Genomic DNA, 17,538 nt, shown 5'->3' with positions numbered 1-17,538 from the left:
TGCTGCTTGTTACCCTCATATAAATTATAATAATAATAATAATTCAGCCTATATACGTCCCACTGCTGGGCACAGGCCTCCTCTCATGCGCGAGAGGGCTTGGGCTATAGTCCACACGCTAGCCCAATGCGGATTGGGGACTTCACATACACCTTTGAATTTCTTCGCAGATGTATGCAGGTTTCCTCACGATGTTTTCCTTCACCGAAAAGCTAGTGGTAAATATCAAATGATATTTCGTAGGTACATAAGTTCCGAAAAACTCATTGGTACGAGCCAGGATTTGAACCCGCGACCTCCGGATTGAAAGTCGGACGTCATATCCACTCGGCCACCACCGCTTCATCCTCATATAAATTAACTCAAAGAAATAAAATAACAAACATTCAATAAAATATTTTATTAGCCGTAGAAAAGAATGTTGTACATAAAATTGTTATCAAAGTATAACGACTTATATTATTGCCTTATTACTTAATAAATAATTTAAAGCGTAAGCTACTTTAGTATATCTTAATGTTTTTAAGTACCTACTAGAGTAAGACCAAGATAAGTCTGCAACGATTTTGACAGCACACGCAGTGTTATTTATATGCGTCATAATACTCATAATTTCATAGAAGTTTGTCGTTTAAAATAACACTTGCACTGCGTGTGCTATCAAAATCGTTGCAGACTTATCTTGGTCTAACTCTTACTACATAACTTCGATGTACGAGTAGTAAGCATGGGTTAACTATTAGATAAATATTAATTATTTTCGAGTCTTTTACTTACATAGATAATAAATGCAAAATCTAGGAAGAAATGACTGCTTTATTATGAGCATATAAAATAGGGTCAGTAGCACCAACCATTTATTTGAGTTCTCAGTATAAATGCAATTCAATTCAATGCAATTCAATTCGTTTAATACGGTGTAAACGTACATGTCAATAACATACAAAAAAAATCTTATTATTTTGTGGACAAAATTAAACTGGTCGGAGCATTTTACTAGCCTTGGCTACCGTAAAATGTAATTTCAAAAAATTATATTTTTCGTCTCTATTGCTCTTGCATTCATATCGCACTGGATTATTAGATTTACGAGATCAAAATACAAGCATGTTTATTTTCTGAGTTTGCGGTAGGCTAGCTTGCTCTTGGTATGAAATCTATGAAATGGGAATACCTATACGATCTTAATGATTGTATGCTTCTAGACCTAGTCCTAGTGCTCCTAGTAGCGTATATTACATAGGTAGCTACACTAACCTAATAATTTTAAATTCGTGGAGCAGTCTTACCTTACTAACACAACTAAGCACCTATTTATCTTAAAACTATTTTACAATAATTAATAATTCACGGCTCCTATTTGACATGCACCATAAATTGAGCTTGTCGAATTGAGGCCCTGATTGATTTTATTTACAATAGAGTGACACTGGGTTAGTTTAGTTGCTAAACTTTAGTAGAAAAAATTAATTTATCTATGATTTTAACTTACATTTATAGACGGGTCTAACGCGAAATTTATTTCATTACTTACCTTTATTTACCGATGTTTAGACGTTTTTCGGCGTTCGACGATGTGAGTTAATATGTATTTAAAACGCGAAAGTTTTGAATATTATATCTATGATTTTATCATTGTGTTTTACAATTCAATTAAGCTGCATGCACATAGTCGGTAAGAGTACTTAGGTACCGTAAAACGAGGTGACTTTAGGAAATTTTGGGGATACTTTGATAGTTTTAAAACTGCCACTAAATTATCATTATTCATTATTTTCTCGAACTGTTCGTGTAACAAGTTAGATTATTATACATACTTGTTTACCTACTACTAAAAAATCCGAATAAAAATATGTAACGGCTGAAAAACTGAAATATCGAAGTCGCCCCTGCATTTGAAAGTCACCCCGGTTTACGGTACTAATAACAAAGCATTTGCACCAGGGATGTTGCGGATGCAGATTTTTTGACATCCGCGGATGCGGATGCGGATGCGGATTTTTAAAGGCTCACATCCGCGGATGCGGATGCGGATGCGGATGTCAAGATTAGGTACTTAGAAAACGTCAAATATTAAATTTTTAGTATTTTTTTATTAAAAAAAACCAAACGTTTAGTATTTGAGCAAGAATATAGGTGCGTTATATTTAATAAACAGCAACTTCGCCGGCTTTTCTGGATCTAGACGATTTCGTTATAGGTAATGACGAAATTACCTAGCACTTACGCCGCCGCTAAGACGTTCCTGTACCGACTTGTTCGACATCCGCATCCGCATAAGCTCCGCATCGATTTTATGCGGATGCGGATGCGGATGCGGATGTTGAAAATAATGCGGATGTTCCGCGGTTGCGGATGCGGATGCGGATGTTCGCAACATCCCTGATTTGCACATTTTGCTGCAAATTAAAGGTTTTATTATATAGCTAAAATAGTTTCACTATACAACTTATACCATATGCAATGACGAAAAATGAAAATAAGCGAGTACCTAAGTAAGTACCTACTTACGTATAATTTCTTTCTAGTAATAATGACCTACATAAGTATGTATATTTGCACTGGATTTAGTATTTTCGTACCAAATAACATTTTTAGGACTTTGATATTAAAGTACAGTTAGTGTTGTTATGGTTGATTTCAATATGCTTCACGATCGGATCAAGAATGTTTAATCCATCATTGTAGTGCGACCGAGGGAAAATGCGGTGGAAGGGATCAGCGTACTGAGCTGCGGGGCCTGCCGCAGCGCGTAAAATACCTAAACTCGCTCATCCCCGAAATGTAATAGCACTCTTAATAATAAATATTCGTAAAATTACTAGTTCAAGCATTCACATCATCCCGGTCTTAAATGAGACAAATGCTATATAAGGTAAACACCCATTAGCACCCATTTTTGACCCATGAAAATTTAAATAAAATAGAATAATATATAAAATAGGCTTTACGCGGTTAAATTATAATGAAATTAAGTTAGTAAAGCATAAGGCAAGCTGTAAAACTCCATAAAGTGGCTTAGTATAGTTGGTTTGATAAAACCCGGTCTTTGCCTGATTAGTGTCGATCGCAGGAAGGACTCGGCGCAGTCGTTTATTTAATGCACTCTATTAAAGTTATATCCACATACTGGATTAATTTTATTAAGGCTTCTGCAATAAATGAGCTGGCGTGAGTGGTTCCAACTTTAATAGGTTTACCATTGAGTTTGTATAAAGTAGGTAATAGTTATTTGTTTTACAAGGGGCAAAGTTATTGTTTAACCGCTCGAGCTAATATTGATACCCGAGCAAGCGAAGGATCCAAAATTGGAAAATGGAATCTTGAGCATTGCGAGGGTTTTAAAGCACGAGGGTCAAACAAAATTTGCCCCCGACTGAAACACAAAAAATTTTCACCAACCCGAAGAAAATGTTTTTAACTGGAAGATATCAAACAAAATCAAACCAAATAAATTCCAATTGAATGTTATTGAATATTTATCATTCAAAATCATCATTCAAGTCAATTCTACCAGCAAACAGAAGAATACTTACAACTCAAAAGCATTTGATTACTTTGCCTCACATGTGAATAAAATGCTATAAGTTTTTGAACAATCAAGAGAGCCTTTACCAGTAGGTGTGGTGAAAAGAATGTTGAAATATAACCTAGTCTAGAGGACAATGACACACAATGACAATCGCCAAACGCCAAACGAAAACAAGAAATGTACCGTAAAGTCATGTGACTGATGTGACTATTTCCAAAGGTACGTTAGTAGTTACACTGTTTCAAATAGATACCTGAATCCTGCATTTTATTCTGTTCGTGAATTTTGCTAAAGAAGACAAAAGCTTAGCTTTTAGCTAATTAATTGCCATTCATGACTGTCTAATCTGCCCATAAAATCAACCATAAATAATGCAATTATCTCTCGTTGATGCAAAACATGGAAGCTAATATTGATCTAGTATAATTTATTGGGTCTGTTGAGAACTAAACGGGCGATAAGTAAGCTAAATGACAGTTTTCCCAACCAGCGCAGCGAGTTACAAATCGCTATTTAATTGTGGGCAACTTAGAAAATTGTTAATATAAATTACTAGGCGTGCTTAGAGAAAGGCTGTATTTGTAGGGCACAATTAGTGCAAATAACGTTTTATTACACCAACGTTAAATTTATATAACGACGGCAATAAATAAAACACATACCTACTTAATTATTTTGCACGCTAAACATAATTTAAGGGAGCGTTCCAAAACAAGTCATGCTATTTTGCTTTCTAAATTAAAAATATAATAATTGTTCATTTTCGATAATTGGATTGACGATATCTTATAAAATTATCCTTGACAAATAGATCACTGATGGATGAAAAGATATTTTTCACACCACCTATTCGGAAAAGAGCTTTTTCTTCCCTGCTAGGAGGGTTCAAAGGGGCACTTTTCCTCCCTACCAAGAGGGATCAAAGGTACCATTTTCTGTTCTAGCACACTATTTTTACATTTTTATGCACATTATTTTTTTTAGCTTAAATAATCTGTTTAAGCATCAGATGGTGTCAACACTAAGATTTTTTTATTTTCCTCATAGTTGATGTGAAAAGCAGTGTGTGTCACACGGTATCAAAATTATTTCGTCTTGGGCGTTAACACTTGCATCCCTCATCATTACGCTCAGCGCCCCATCGCTTCATTCAGGATTCAATGTACGCCCTTGACGGAAATATATATCATTTTGATCCCTTGTAACACAAACTACTATTTTAAAACGCTTTGAAAACGCATGACACTAGCAAACGTCTACATTGTAGATGCGTTCAGTTTCATCCGTTTTCAGATCACCTATAAAAAAAATAGATAAACCAACGAATTATGGCAGTAGTCTATGGTACTGCGCCGAATTCTTGTTTTTCTGCAGGACGTAGAACGACTTGGGCTTCCCGTTTCCTGAGAAGTATTTTCTGAACGAGGTTTTCTTGTCGGGAACATAGTACGCTAAAGAGTCTAATGAGTTCGGATGGTTGTTCATGCCTTTGGGCCACGTCGGAGTGCTTTCGACGTCGACGACGTCATCGTCGAACCGTGCCTGTGGTCTGTCTTTAGCTAGTTTGTGGAGGACGGGGAGGTTCCAATGGTATACTCGAGCTGGTTTGCCGTTGCCAGTCATTTGAAGAGGTAGGGTTCTGGCTGCTGCTGGGGCGGGGTCAGCGTGGGTATAGTAGCTGGTGTTCGGTGGTAGTTTGATGACGAACATTCTGGAGTCTCCCGTGGCGTGCCGCCTGCCTTGTTCGGCGACTCGTTTCCTGTGATGGGCGGCGGGCACCATGAGTTTCTTGAGGCCTAGAGAGCTGAGCAGTTCGTGTGTGGTCTGTTCCTTCTTGTCGTCGACCGTGAGGCTGTTGTCGCGCCGCAAGGCCGGGGCGGGGACGCAGCATGTCGCTGCGACTAGTAGCAGGAATGCCGATACCCTGGAACAATCGAAAGACAATATTAAAAAATATTTGTTGTTCTACAAAAAAAAAAAAATTAGACCATAAACGATTTATAACAATGACAAATGTACTTAATTATAATTGATTGAATGTTTTTGTTTACTATAGCTGGTCAACCAAATCTTGTCAGTAAAAAAAGGCGCGAAATTCAAATTTTGTATGGGACGATATCCCTTAGCGCCTACATTTTTCAAATTTGCCGCCTTTTTCTACTGTCAAGATCTGGTTGACCAAGTATATTTCTCAGGATTTTCCAAGCTACTTGATTTAGAGTTGCCAGACACCAAACAAGAGACCAAAGACTAAAAATTAACAAGCAGGTTTGTTTTTTAAAACCTTTTCTGTTAAATTTTATAGCTGCACGGTGAACGGTGACTAATCTATATATATAAATGCAAGTGTCCTGACTGACTGACTGACTGACTGACTGACTGACTGACTGATTCATCAACGCAGAGCCGAAACTACAAAAGCTAGAAAGTTGAAATTTGCACACTAGGTTGAATTTATAAAGTGTACAAGAGATAAGAAGCGATTTTGAAAAATTCAACTCCTAAGGGGGTTAAAAAGGGGATGAAAGGTTGTATGGGGTGCAAGTTTTATTTTAAGCTAGGAATTTGAAACTTTGTAAAAATGTACTATATTAAAAAACAAGAAAACTAATTTCTGCGTTTTCGAAAATTCATCCCCCAAGGTGATGAAAAAGGGGTTGAAAGTTTGTATGGAGATCAAATATTTTTGTGAGTGTTGGACTTGAAACTTTGTATATAGGGATATTATTATAAGACGGGAAAAGTAATTTTAGCGTTTTTGAAAATTCATCCCCTAACAGGGTTAAAAAGGGGTTGAAAGTTTGAATCCATAACAAATGATTTGAAACTTTTTAGAAAGGCATAATAGCCGATGACAAAAAAAAGTAATTGCGAAGTTTTAGGTAATTCAACCCCTAAGGGGGTAAAAAAGGGGATGAAACTTTGTCCTGGGGTGCAAATTTTATTTTAAGCTAGGACCTTGAAAGTTCGTAAAAAGGTATTAAATTAAAAAACATGAAAACTAATTTCAACGTTTTTAAAAATTCATCCCCCATGGTGGTAAAAAAGGGGTTAAAAATTAGTACGGAGATCAAATATTTTTGAGAATGCGGGACTTCAATCTTTGTATTTGGGGATATTATTAGAAGACAGGAATAGTTATTTCAGGGTTTTGTAAAATTCATCCCCTAACAGGGTTAAAAAGGGGTTGAAAGTTTGTATGGAGTTCAAATTTTATTTTAAGCTAGGAACTTGAAACTTCGTAAAAATATATGTTATTAAAATACAAGAAAACTGATTTCAGCGTTTTTGAATATTCATCCTCTAAGGTGGTGAAAAAGGGGTTGAAAGTTTGTATGGATATCAAACAGTTTTTCGAACGCGGGACTTGAATCTTTGTATTTCGGGATATTATTAAAATACAGGAAAAGTTATTTCAGTGTTTTGTAAAATTCATCCCCTAACAGGGTTAAAAAAGGGGTTGTAAGTTTGTATGGGGTTCAAATTTTATTTTAAGCTAGGAACTTGAAACTTCGTAAAAAGGTATTATTTTAAACGGGCAATAAACTAATTTCAGCGTTTTTAAAAATTCATGCTTTAAAAGGGTTAAAAAGGGGTTGAAAGTTTGTATGGAGTTCAAATTATATTTTAAGCTAGGAACTCGAGACTTCGTAAAAAGGTATTTTATTAAAAGCGAAGAAAACTTATTTAGTGTTTTCGAAAATTCATCCCTCAAGGTGGTGAAAAAGGGTTAAAATTTAGCATGGAGATCAAACATTTTTGTGAGTACGAGGCTTGAATCTTTGTAAAATGGTATATTATTAAAATACGAGAAAAGTAATTTCAGCGTTTATAAAAATTCATCTCTTAATTAAAGGGTCGAAAGGGGGTTGAAAGTTTGTATAGGGTTCAAATTTTATTTAAAGCTACATACTTGAAACTTCGTAAAAATGTATTTTATCAAAAGAGAAGAAAAGTAATTTCAGAGGAGGCCAAACATTTTTTTGAGTGCGGGACTAGAATCGTTGTTTAAATGCATATTATTAGAATACAAGAAAAATAATTTCAGCTTTTAAAAAATTCATCCCCTAAAATGGTTAAAAAGGGTTTGAAAGTTTGTATAGGGTTCAAATTTTATTTAAAGCTAGGAACTTCAAACTTCGTAAATAGGTAGTTAGGTAGTAGGTTTTATTAAATAGAGGACATGAAAATCTTCTAAGGGGGTTTAGAGGGATTACATCGAGGACAATTTTATTCAGTTAGGGGCTTGAAACTTCGTAGGTTGTGAAAGACAAGTCTCATGCGTTGTATTGTATAATATTAATAATTAAGAAATGATTAACCGTCCTACCGCAATCTCTTGCTGCATAATGTTCTAAGCTAATGTAGAATATATAACCACCAATATACAAATCCACGCGTACGAAGTCGCGGGCAACAGCTAGTGAATCTATAAACGTCACAAACAACTTAAAAACAAATAAAAATTACTTCTTATTTTCCATTTAATGGCAGTTTGCTGGAACTTTGAATTAAGTCGCCAGTAAAATTAGTAAATAATTACTTTATAGCCAGATAAATAAGTTTGGCAGTACAAAAAGGCGCGAAATTCAAATTTTCTATGATAGATAGATAGATAGATAATATTTATTTCTGATTGAAAATTTACATGTTACTTCCTTAAAAATAGCAGAAATTCACAAAAAGATCGTCAAGTGTATACAAACAAAATTTAAAGAATAATAAAAATAATAGTAAATTGTGAAATCAATAATGTCAAAAATAAAATAGAAATAAAATTAAAATGTCGTACAACTTAACTAAAATCTAAAACTATTTTGTATATAATACTAGTGCTTTCCTAGGTAATATAATGTCAAGTTCCATAAATAAAATGTCAAAAATGAATACAAAAAACCAAAATAAAATAAAAACAATAATTTAAATTAATGTCAAGTAAAAATTTTTAGTATTTGTATTGTTCACTGTACTCTTTTACAGAGTTAGGGCTTGCAAATATTCGAAACTTTCAGATATTCGAATATTCGACTTTTTCTGACAACGTATTCGAATATTCGAATAATTATTCGAATATTATAAAAAATAAGAAAAGGAACGAGAAATCGGTTTATTATCGTTTTATTCAAAAGCTTTTATCACATATTGCTAAAACTAAGGATATTTGGCAGAAATCCACTTAATTGACTAGATTTTATCATCCTACTATTTATAAGATGCCCACATTTATAAAAACAAGTACAACGCCAAAATTAGATGTATTTAATATTTCTAGATAAAACTTATTATAAATGCGTCGTTGCGTGAAATAATATAACTTTAACCATCCAAACACCTAGGTATGTAAGATATTTTTTTCAGTAGGTAATTATTTTCCGATTTAAATTAACTTGTAATCACTCAGAGGCCTGTAAAAAGGCCTTTAATTTAATTGTATTTTGAATCTTTATTGACTTTATTTGTTTTGGCAAGTTATTACTCCTAATGGTCGGCTAATTATATAATATTGGAATATTTAAGGGAAAAAGTTAGTTGAGTACTGGGTGGATTATTCGTCAGCTAAAGGTGCATGGTTAGATTACCAAGTTGGGCAGGTTTGGTATGATTAAATGTGAGAATTGCGATAAGTGGCAAGGTTTAGACTTCAAAAATTCGCTTAAGGTACGCTTGTACTGAATAAACAGAATGACCCTTTAACTTAAAACTTACGCACCGTAAAAATAACATACTTTTTGATTTCGTTTTCTTTTAAATTGAGTTAGGTTTCACTGTATCCACGAAGTCTATCGAGAGGAATTCAGTAAAAATATTATTTCCTTCGTATTTGGGTACCTACCGTTCCTTATTCACTGTAAATACCCGTAAAACACACAGAAACTGTAACTACAGCGGATGACATAATTTTTTTTACAATAATAAAAAATATTCGAATATTCGAAATCTGAGCGGCCGAATATTCGAATATCAAAACAGGTCGAATATTCGACAAATTCGAATATTCGAATATTCGAATTGCAAGCCCTATACAGAGTACAGCGATGTCGTTAATAATAGTTCTTTAAGTCGGCGATCAAACATGTCGTCATGTGTCATGGTACGATAACCCTCTTCGCGCCTGCAAGTTTTAAATTATCGCTCTTTGCTACTGACGGAAATGGCTTGGCAGAGTATATATCTCAACTGTTTTAAGTTTAAGAAATAAAGTATACCTGAAGTATCTGAAGTATTTGTTGGGACTTGAATGCTAGCAGACAGGTTATATGAGAAATAAAAGTTTTTCTTCGGTCATTCATTTAATTCAAAGGTATTTTGCTAAGGGCTTGCCATGGAGCCGGCAGTTAAAACAACAAGTAATGTCAATGGTTCGCATTCCAAAGCCAGTCATAAACGGATAACAACTTTGTTCAGCAATAGGCTAAAGTTCCAACCAGAGACAGGCGAATAATAAAGACTTGTACTTTATTTATAAAATGTTGCGTTTGTCGTATTTATAAGGCATTTTAAGAAATAGCCCTCGCGTACAAGAACAAATTGAATTTGAGATTTAAACTTTCATATAAATTTATAAAGGTATTCACTTTTAGGGGAGTTTTAAACCTATTAGTAATACGTCTTACCATATCTTCCAAATAACTTATTATTTATCAAGTAAGGTGACTGATGTATAGAGTAAACATTCTACATTATTTCTCTATGTTAATAGTAGCTTTCGGAGGTAAAAGGGCTGTAGACATAACGTAGGTAGGTAGGTAGGTAGTAACGTATAATAAGGTAGGTAACGTAGGTGGGTTAGATCTCGCTGACTGCATGACGTCTAGGGCTATGTACAATTAAATACGAGGTAGTGTAAATTTTTTCTAAGAACAATTTTTTTCTGCTCTATACAGCACAACTGAGGTTAAACCCACGATTTTTGACCACCACACATATATGAAAGGTTGTTATTATTTCCTCGTCTCTAGTTTCAAGCTCCCGAGTGCATTGACTTGGAGTCTTGGAGTTGTTTGTCGAGGCTGGAAGTTGAAGTCAAACAAAAGCAATAGTGCATACCCTACACAATGTCTTTGTAGTGTGGCCACCAATTAGCGGAGACATGACAACGTATACTTTAATGTTATTCGGAATTACGTGCAGTAAAATTACAAATATTTAGCTATCACCTACGACAAAATCTAAAGCAGATAGAATAAACAACTTTGGGAACAAATCAAATTATTTTGTTAAATATTTTGATTTGTGTTTTTTAAGTAGTCACACTACTATATATAAATTATAAACTGAAATACAATATAAATTATAAACTGTTTCAGTTTATAACAGATACAATAAAATTAGGTTTTATTATAAAGAGCCGAATCGAGTTAAGTACGTTCACATTTTAAAACGACATTCTGAAAAAACATGATGACATGACATGAACATCCAAATAACATAAATAATTATCTATATCTAAGTAGATGTAAATTTTCAGACCAAACGTCATAAAATTTAAACATCTCGTTTTAAAATGAAAGCAAAGTAACGCTCTATCTACTAAGTAAATTGTATGAGAGCGGCTTTTTGGCGGCGGGTCCGTGAGACTCTTAAGCCTACGGCTTTGAGGCATTATATACCGACTACATGAGCAAAGCTGCGTCACTTTCATGAGCCCCACATATGTAATAGCATATAATTTCAATAAGCACCCCGTTCCGAGAGAAATGGAAAGTTAAACCGTAACATTCGTGTACACTCGCAGTCTCAATTTACATTTAAAAATTATGTTTATTAAAATGTTGAATAGTTTGGAGTTGAAACTCTAGGTCCATGGGGTCCCAGCGCGCATAAGTTGTTCGCAGAAATCGCGAAGCGTTTGGTTGACGTAGGTAGGTAACTGGTGACCGAAGAGCTGGCGGCTACCTCGCACAACGTATCAGCATTGCGATACAGCGAGGAAATGTTGCCAACATCCTTGGTACAATGCCTCAAGGGCCTATTTTAGATTTAAGCTAGTTTTTAATTTCTTTTAGTAATACACTGTATATATCTTGTGTGTAAATAAATGATTATTAAGTTTTAACATTTAAGATGGCCAAGCAACGGTAGCAAGGCCAATTTATTCACGAATTCAACAATTATTTAATTAAGTTAAATTAAGCTGTCGTGACAATAGTGAATTGCAACTATTGCTATTGTCTTTCGTTATGCTCATATTTAAATTATGCTTGTATAAATAATTTTAAAACTTATTTAAAAATGCCTTACTGTTCGTAACTGGTGAAAAAAAAACTAATATTATCCGGATCCGGATCCTTCACCACTGGAGGGCTTCGTCACTTTTTCTTTAATATATGACATCTATTTCAGTTTATAATTTATATATGTATAGAAGTGTGACTAACTTCAAAAACACAAATCAAAATATTTAACAATATAATTTGATTTGTTCCCAAAGTTGTGAACTGTTTTAAATTTTCACGTCAAAATAAATCAAAACAAAACCATAAAAACAAGAAAGCTTTAGAAGTTATATTTCTGAACACTAACACAATGCGCAAGAGCAAGTAACTACTTAGGTACTAATACTAATACTATTTGTATATTACAGTAGGGTTGCTAGACCTTAATACATTTTTCTGACAGGACAAGGGCACCACAGGGCTTACCGCGGACCATCACATTTGTACATTCGAGCAATACAGTACAGAGGCAAACTACCTAAATATAGGTAACGAAATTTCGATTTTCGATCTGATACTGCTTAAGCTTCGAAATAAATTAAAAGTGGAAAAATTCTTGGGTGGGACTTGAACCCACGACCACTGGATCACTAGTACAGTGCTCTGCCATCTGAGCTACCAAGACCGTACCCAATTCAGCGAATATTTCCACCATATATGAGCCCTAGGGAGGCTCAACACTAGGGATTTTTCCACTTTTAATTTATTTCGAAGCTTAATAGCATCGTTCGCAGACGTTTCTGCTTAATACAAAATTAATTCTGATACTGCTTGTCTTGAAGTTATGTGGGTATCTAATAAAGTGAAATGATAATGCCTAAACTACATTACTTTTTTAGCAGATAATGGACATTAGGATTAGGACTGCAACAAGAACTGTGAGTGGTTAGGTTCTAGGTTTCACACGCAAACTGCTATAAGCTTGTAAAAAGTCAGCGTTTTTCTAAACTTCTACCTGGCAACCCTAGCAAGTGCGATTATTTTATAGCTTTCCTAGAACATGACAAACGACAATACAGGCAACCCACTGGTCGCTGGCAGGAAAAGCTTCACATTTGTGGCGTAAAGGTGCATTTTGGCGGTTGGCACTTAAATTCAATTCAATCAATTCAATTTATTTATTTAAAAGAGAACAAATGGCCCATAATGGTTGGCTTAAGTCGAATATCACCGCATTTAATATTGGAGAGTTCTTAATAAAAGCGTAAGGCCCGACCGCCTTAAGGTACCTTTACCCGTAGAACGTTTAATTTATGTATGTATGTATATACTTTATTGCATATAGAAATAAAAACACCAGAAACACAGTTTCAGAGTAAATTAAATAGAACAAAGGCACTTTAATTTATGTTATTGTTACATATGTTCGAGATACTACACGTGGGTGCGAGTTCCCGTCATACTTCTACATAAATCAAGACCTGTAAATGAACTTCTTTGAGTACCTACTTAAAGGACCGTTAATCCGGGAATGCTGTGCTAACTAGCGACTTCGCAGCTGAGTAACAACATACCATAGTATCGTAAAAAATGTAGTACATATACTACATTTTTTACGACTGATGAACAATTTATTACCTACCTACTTACGTGTATACATATATATATTGTACCTAAATTAAAGCCACTTAATTGAAATCAGTTTCAACGTCTAAGAACTATTTTGATCTCATTCAGGTACAATTCTGTATGCAACGAGCAATCGTTACTAACTATATTGTACCTATTGAAGGATGTCTCGAATTTCTACGACCATCTTAGACTGAATACTCAACTCTGACATTTATTGCAGTGTGATAAAGTTCATATTTCGCTACGATTTCTGACTGAATTAATAACGACTTGTACTGGTTCTCATTAAACATTGCACAGCGGTGTTCAGCCTTATTCGGGTAACTAGGTGATCTATACATGTAAAGTTGTAAACTGCTTTGATATATCTCAGTTAGTTTCTTCACTGGCTGTTTATGGCTTGATAACTTCTTTTGCAGATTTCCGACAGCATGTGACAAGAAGGCGCGAGATTGGTAATAATCGTAAATAGTAGTATTGTAGGTCTTTAGATTTATGTCTTTTATGTACATGTTAAGTGGGTTCGTCGAAATCGAAGTTATTTTGCACGTTGTACATGTAGGTACGTAAATATGTCGTTTTTTCAAGAATATGGCGTTTTATCCTGTTATTCAAGAACTGTAAAACCACTTAACTATAGTCCAGTATAACAACTAGAGTCTGTGCGGAAAGAGAAGAGTCGTGGAATGTATGGGGCCCAATACAATCCACGACTCTTCTCTTTCCGCACAGACTCTATGTATGATCAATAATCATGATGAATATGAATTTATTAGAGAGCCACTATGAGGGTGGCATTTGTTTGAAAACCCTCTCTATAAATACTACGTGCAGAGAAATTACTAGTCTGTGTTCTTTAACCGGTTAACCCCGGGTTAGGCTGATGGTGCAAGTGCCGGCCGCTATACCGTGCCGTTAGATTAGATACTGACTCTAATTGCTATAGGAACGGCACGGAAGCCCTTAAAATCTGTACTTGCTCTACTTATTCACATTAACGACCGCATAAATAACCATGGACATGGACACGTCAAATTGATCCCATTACAGCGATCATATCGAAAGCGATAGCAATTTACTAATACATTTTGATTAACACTCCGAAACCAGGTTAAAAGCGTAAACATAGGTATTATCTTCAATGATCATTACTATCATTAGACTGTCATTATGATCATCGCATCTGACGGGCCGGTAAAGACCATCCCGACTGCAAAAGAAATGGAAACATTGAATCTGTGCATGGCCCCTAATATTCATAGTTGGATATGCAAATAAAAGTTGCAAATATAAACTTGTATGTAGACTATGTATGTAGTTAAGTATTATACAATACATGTATAGTTGGATCTATGAACACATTTGCCTTCAAGTAAATATACAAAAAAAAGTAAGCACTTTAAAAATGTAGGTACTTAAGCACCGGCCATGATGGATTATAATTGCATATAAAATTGTACGGGAGGTATGGGACAGGACAGGAGTGCTTATTTAAATTCAGAGCATCAAAGCGTACGATAAAGAATCTTGAGCGTCGCATGTTATAGTAATTACATAGGGTTGTCAAATCACCAGGGGCCTAGCCTAGATGGAGTCTCTATTGTTTCCCATAAAGTTTTAAGTCATAATGTACTTATTGTTTGTCCGCATTTTCGTTAAGTAGTCATAATTTGGGATTTCTCTGAAACACGTAACTTTTCAAGATTGCCATAAAATAAACCTAAACCACAGAATAAGTAATAGTATTATCATACAGAACGGACACGCAGCGCCCCGCCCCGACTCGGATTACCTCGCCCCTCGACATCAGTTAGCAGAGTTTTAGACGCGCGCTCAGTTCGGTTAGCGACGCGATGACGGACGGAACGTTCAAAATGCCGGTCTATTGTGCTATGCACGAGTACCGAGTGTGCCCTGGGCCCTGTGTGTGTGTTATTTTAGAAATAAGTAATCAAGTTTTCAATTTAAAATACACGAAATGTATATAAGGGTAAACTTTCGTATAATAATATCGTACGTCACATACAGTACGCCATACGCCTAACGATTTTTTGTTCGTTGAAGTTAGGAATGTTAAGTTAACATTTAAATGTAAATACCTACATAGATTTTACTTGTAAATGTTTTATTTTTAGTTTTACACTCTTTTCACAAAAAAGAATTTATGCTCGGAATATTCGCGTTTTTATTGATTTATTTATTTATATTTTGGAGATCCAACAGCTATCTATACAGAGTATCCCAAACTGATAAGAGATTAAGAAGAGATGTTTTTTTTTATTGTAATATAATTAATTAGGTATTTTGCCCAAAAATTCAACCTCACTGTGCAGAGAGGGAACGCGGCCAGTATCCTGGGAACTGCCTCAGGCTAATTTAGGGTTAGATTTTTGATTTATTTTGTTATTCAATCTCTGTTATTAATATATACCTATTGAATTTTTCCATTAGGTATGTATGTTATATAAAATCAATAGGTATCAACAATAACGTAAATATTATAATGGCGTAACAAAACAATTGGAGCGTAATTAAACTTAAACATTAGTTAACATATTTCGGTTGAATTATTCAACGCAGCGGGCGGCTCGTCGTGTCACTTCGGCCGGCCTTGGCAAGCTTCGGCTCCGCCTTCCCCGCGCGCCGCACGAGTGTCAGCCCTAAGCGACTTACTCACACAATGACGCGTGTACAGACGTGCCGTTCATACATATAAACACCAATGATTTTCGATGTATGGCGTGTCCGCCCTGTGCCTAAACTAACCTATCTCAAAGGCATAGGATTGATAATCTGGCAATCATTACGTTATGACTTTCAATAATTATGTCAAACAAAGGGATCTGGCCAAGATGACTATCGTTGATAAAAAACGCCAATTGAAATAGAGTCAGTTAAAGCTAACTCGGCAGCGATTTTGATAGCACAGACTGTGCAAGTGTTATTTTAAAAGTCATAATGTGGTCATAATTCCACAGAAGTTTGACGTAACATCTTGTTCTGTCAATCGAAAGAAAAATGTGGTAATTATAATATAGGGATACCGAGTCACTGCGTGGTCTGCACTGTGAAAGTGCAGACCCACGTTATGAATGAATTAATTCATAAAGTGCGTACATGGGTATGCACTTTTGCAGCTCATTATACATACTCCTAAATTGAAAATAAGTAAATAAGTTGTAGCGCCTGTGGCAACCCTATCCCGCCTGTACTTCAATTATCGCGCGCGCGCAGGCGCCTCGCAGATTAATATCACCCTAGATCCTATCATTGCTCCGAATGATGCAGGCGACAATACCCGTGTAATGAAGCCATAAACATTTACTGCGATTAGCGGAATATTGAAATATCGCGTTAACTTTTATAGGCGGTAATTATTTACGGATGGAATTTTGCCCATGCCCACAAGCTGTTAACTATTGCCCACAGGAGAGAAAACTAGTGTGTTAGCGCTAACTGTACATTTTTCTCTCCTGTGGGCAATAGTTAACAGCTTGTGGGCATGTAAGTAATGATTTTATCATAGTTCTCTAAATAAAAGGAGGACCTTTTCACGTGGATAAGGGTTAAATAAGAAAATTAACCTTTATAGCCCTTAACTCTTGTGTATGTCTACAGGAAAGACGATAACACAGTAATCTGTTTGACCCATACACATCTTTTTGCTAAGCTATCAGAGAATGCTCACAGAGAACAAACTTACATAACATCTTTGATTAACTCTAAGATATAATCCTAACATTCTTAAAGCCACTTAACGCTCTATGTGACAAACGAAGACCCAACTCCAGTACCAGTACAGTTAGATTTAGACACGTTAGAGCTTAACATATCGGCTGTTTGCAGAGCCTCAATACAAAGCTGCCTTCACACGTTCCCACGCCTGCAACGCCTAGGGCTACCTACCATAGTCTCATAGAGTAGCGGTAGTGTAGGCGGGCCCTAACACTGACCGCTTGACCTCGAGGTCACGCCGGTCAACGCACCACGTTGCAACGCAGTGTCGCGCATGCGCTTTGGTAAACTGGCCGTATATTTTCATTGTTTGCGCGAGGGTGGTCGAGTCAAGTTCTTTAGGAAACCACTGTAATTTGATCTAAACCTCTATAAAAACTATGCGTAATCGTAGAGCGTTCTTATACTAGTTTGCCTCGGAGCTTGATTCACCCATGTTCGCTAAGGGTGTAACATAATGGCATCCCTGAACGGTTACTGACG

The 17,538-nt window shown here is 35.6% G+C and overlaps 1 protein-coding gene across 1 annotated transcript in view; it reads right to left on the bottom strand.

Annotated features, from left to right (window-relative positions):
- Positions 1–4,777: 4,777 nt before the first annotated feature.
- Positions 4,778–17,538, bottom strand: part of LOC134651207 (uncharacterized) — a 69,188-nt gene continuing 56,427 nt past the window's right edge. The window contains exon 2 of the mRNA XM_063506275.1: positions 4,778–5,456. Within this exon, the coding sequence (XP_063362345.1) occupies positions 4,859–5,456 (598 nt within the window). The 3' untranslated portion in view covers positions 4,778–4,858. The remainder of the gene's footprint in view (positions 5,457–17,538) is intronic.

The sequence above is a fragment of the Cydia amplana genome, chromosome 9 (genome assembly GCF_948474715.1).
Source record: "Cydia amplana chromosome 9, ilCydAmpl1.1, whole genome shotgun sequence".
NCBI lineage: Eukaryota > Metazoa > Arthropoda > Insecta > Lepidoptera > Tortricidae > Cydia > Cydia amplana.
Note: the sequence above shows the minus strand (reverse complement) of the source record. Positions and strands in the feature narration are given on the sequence as shown.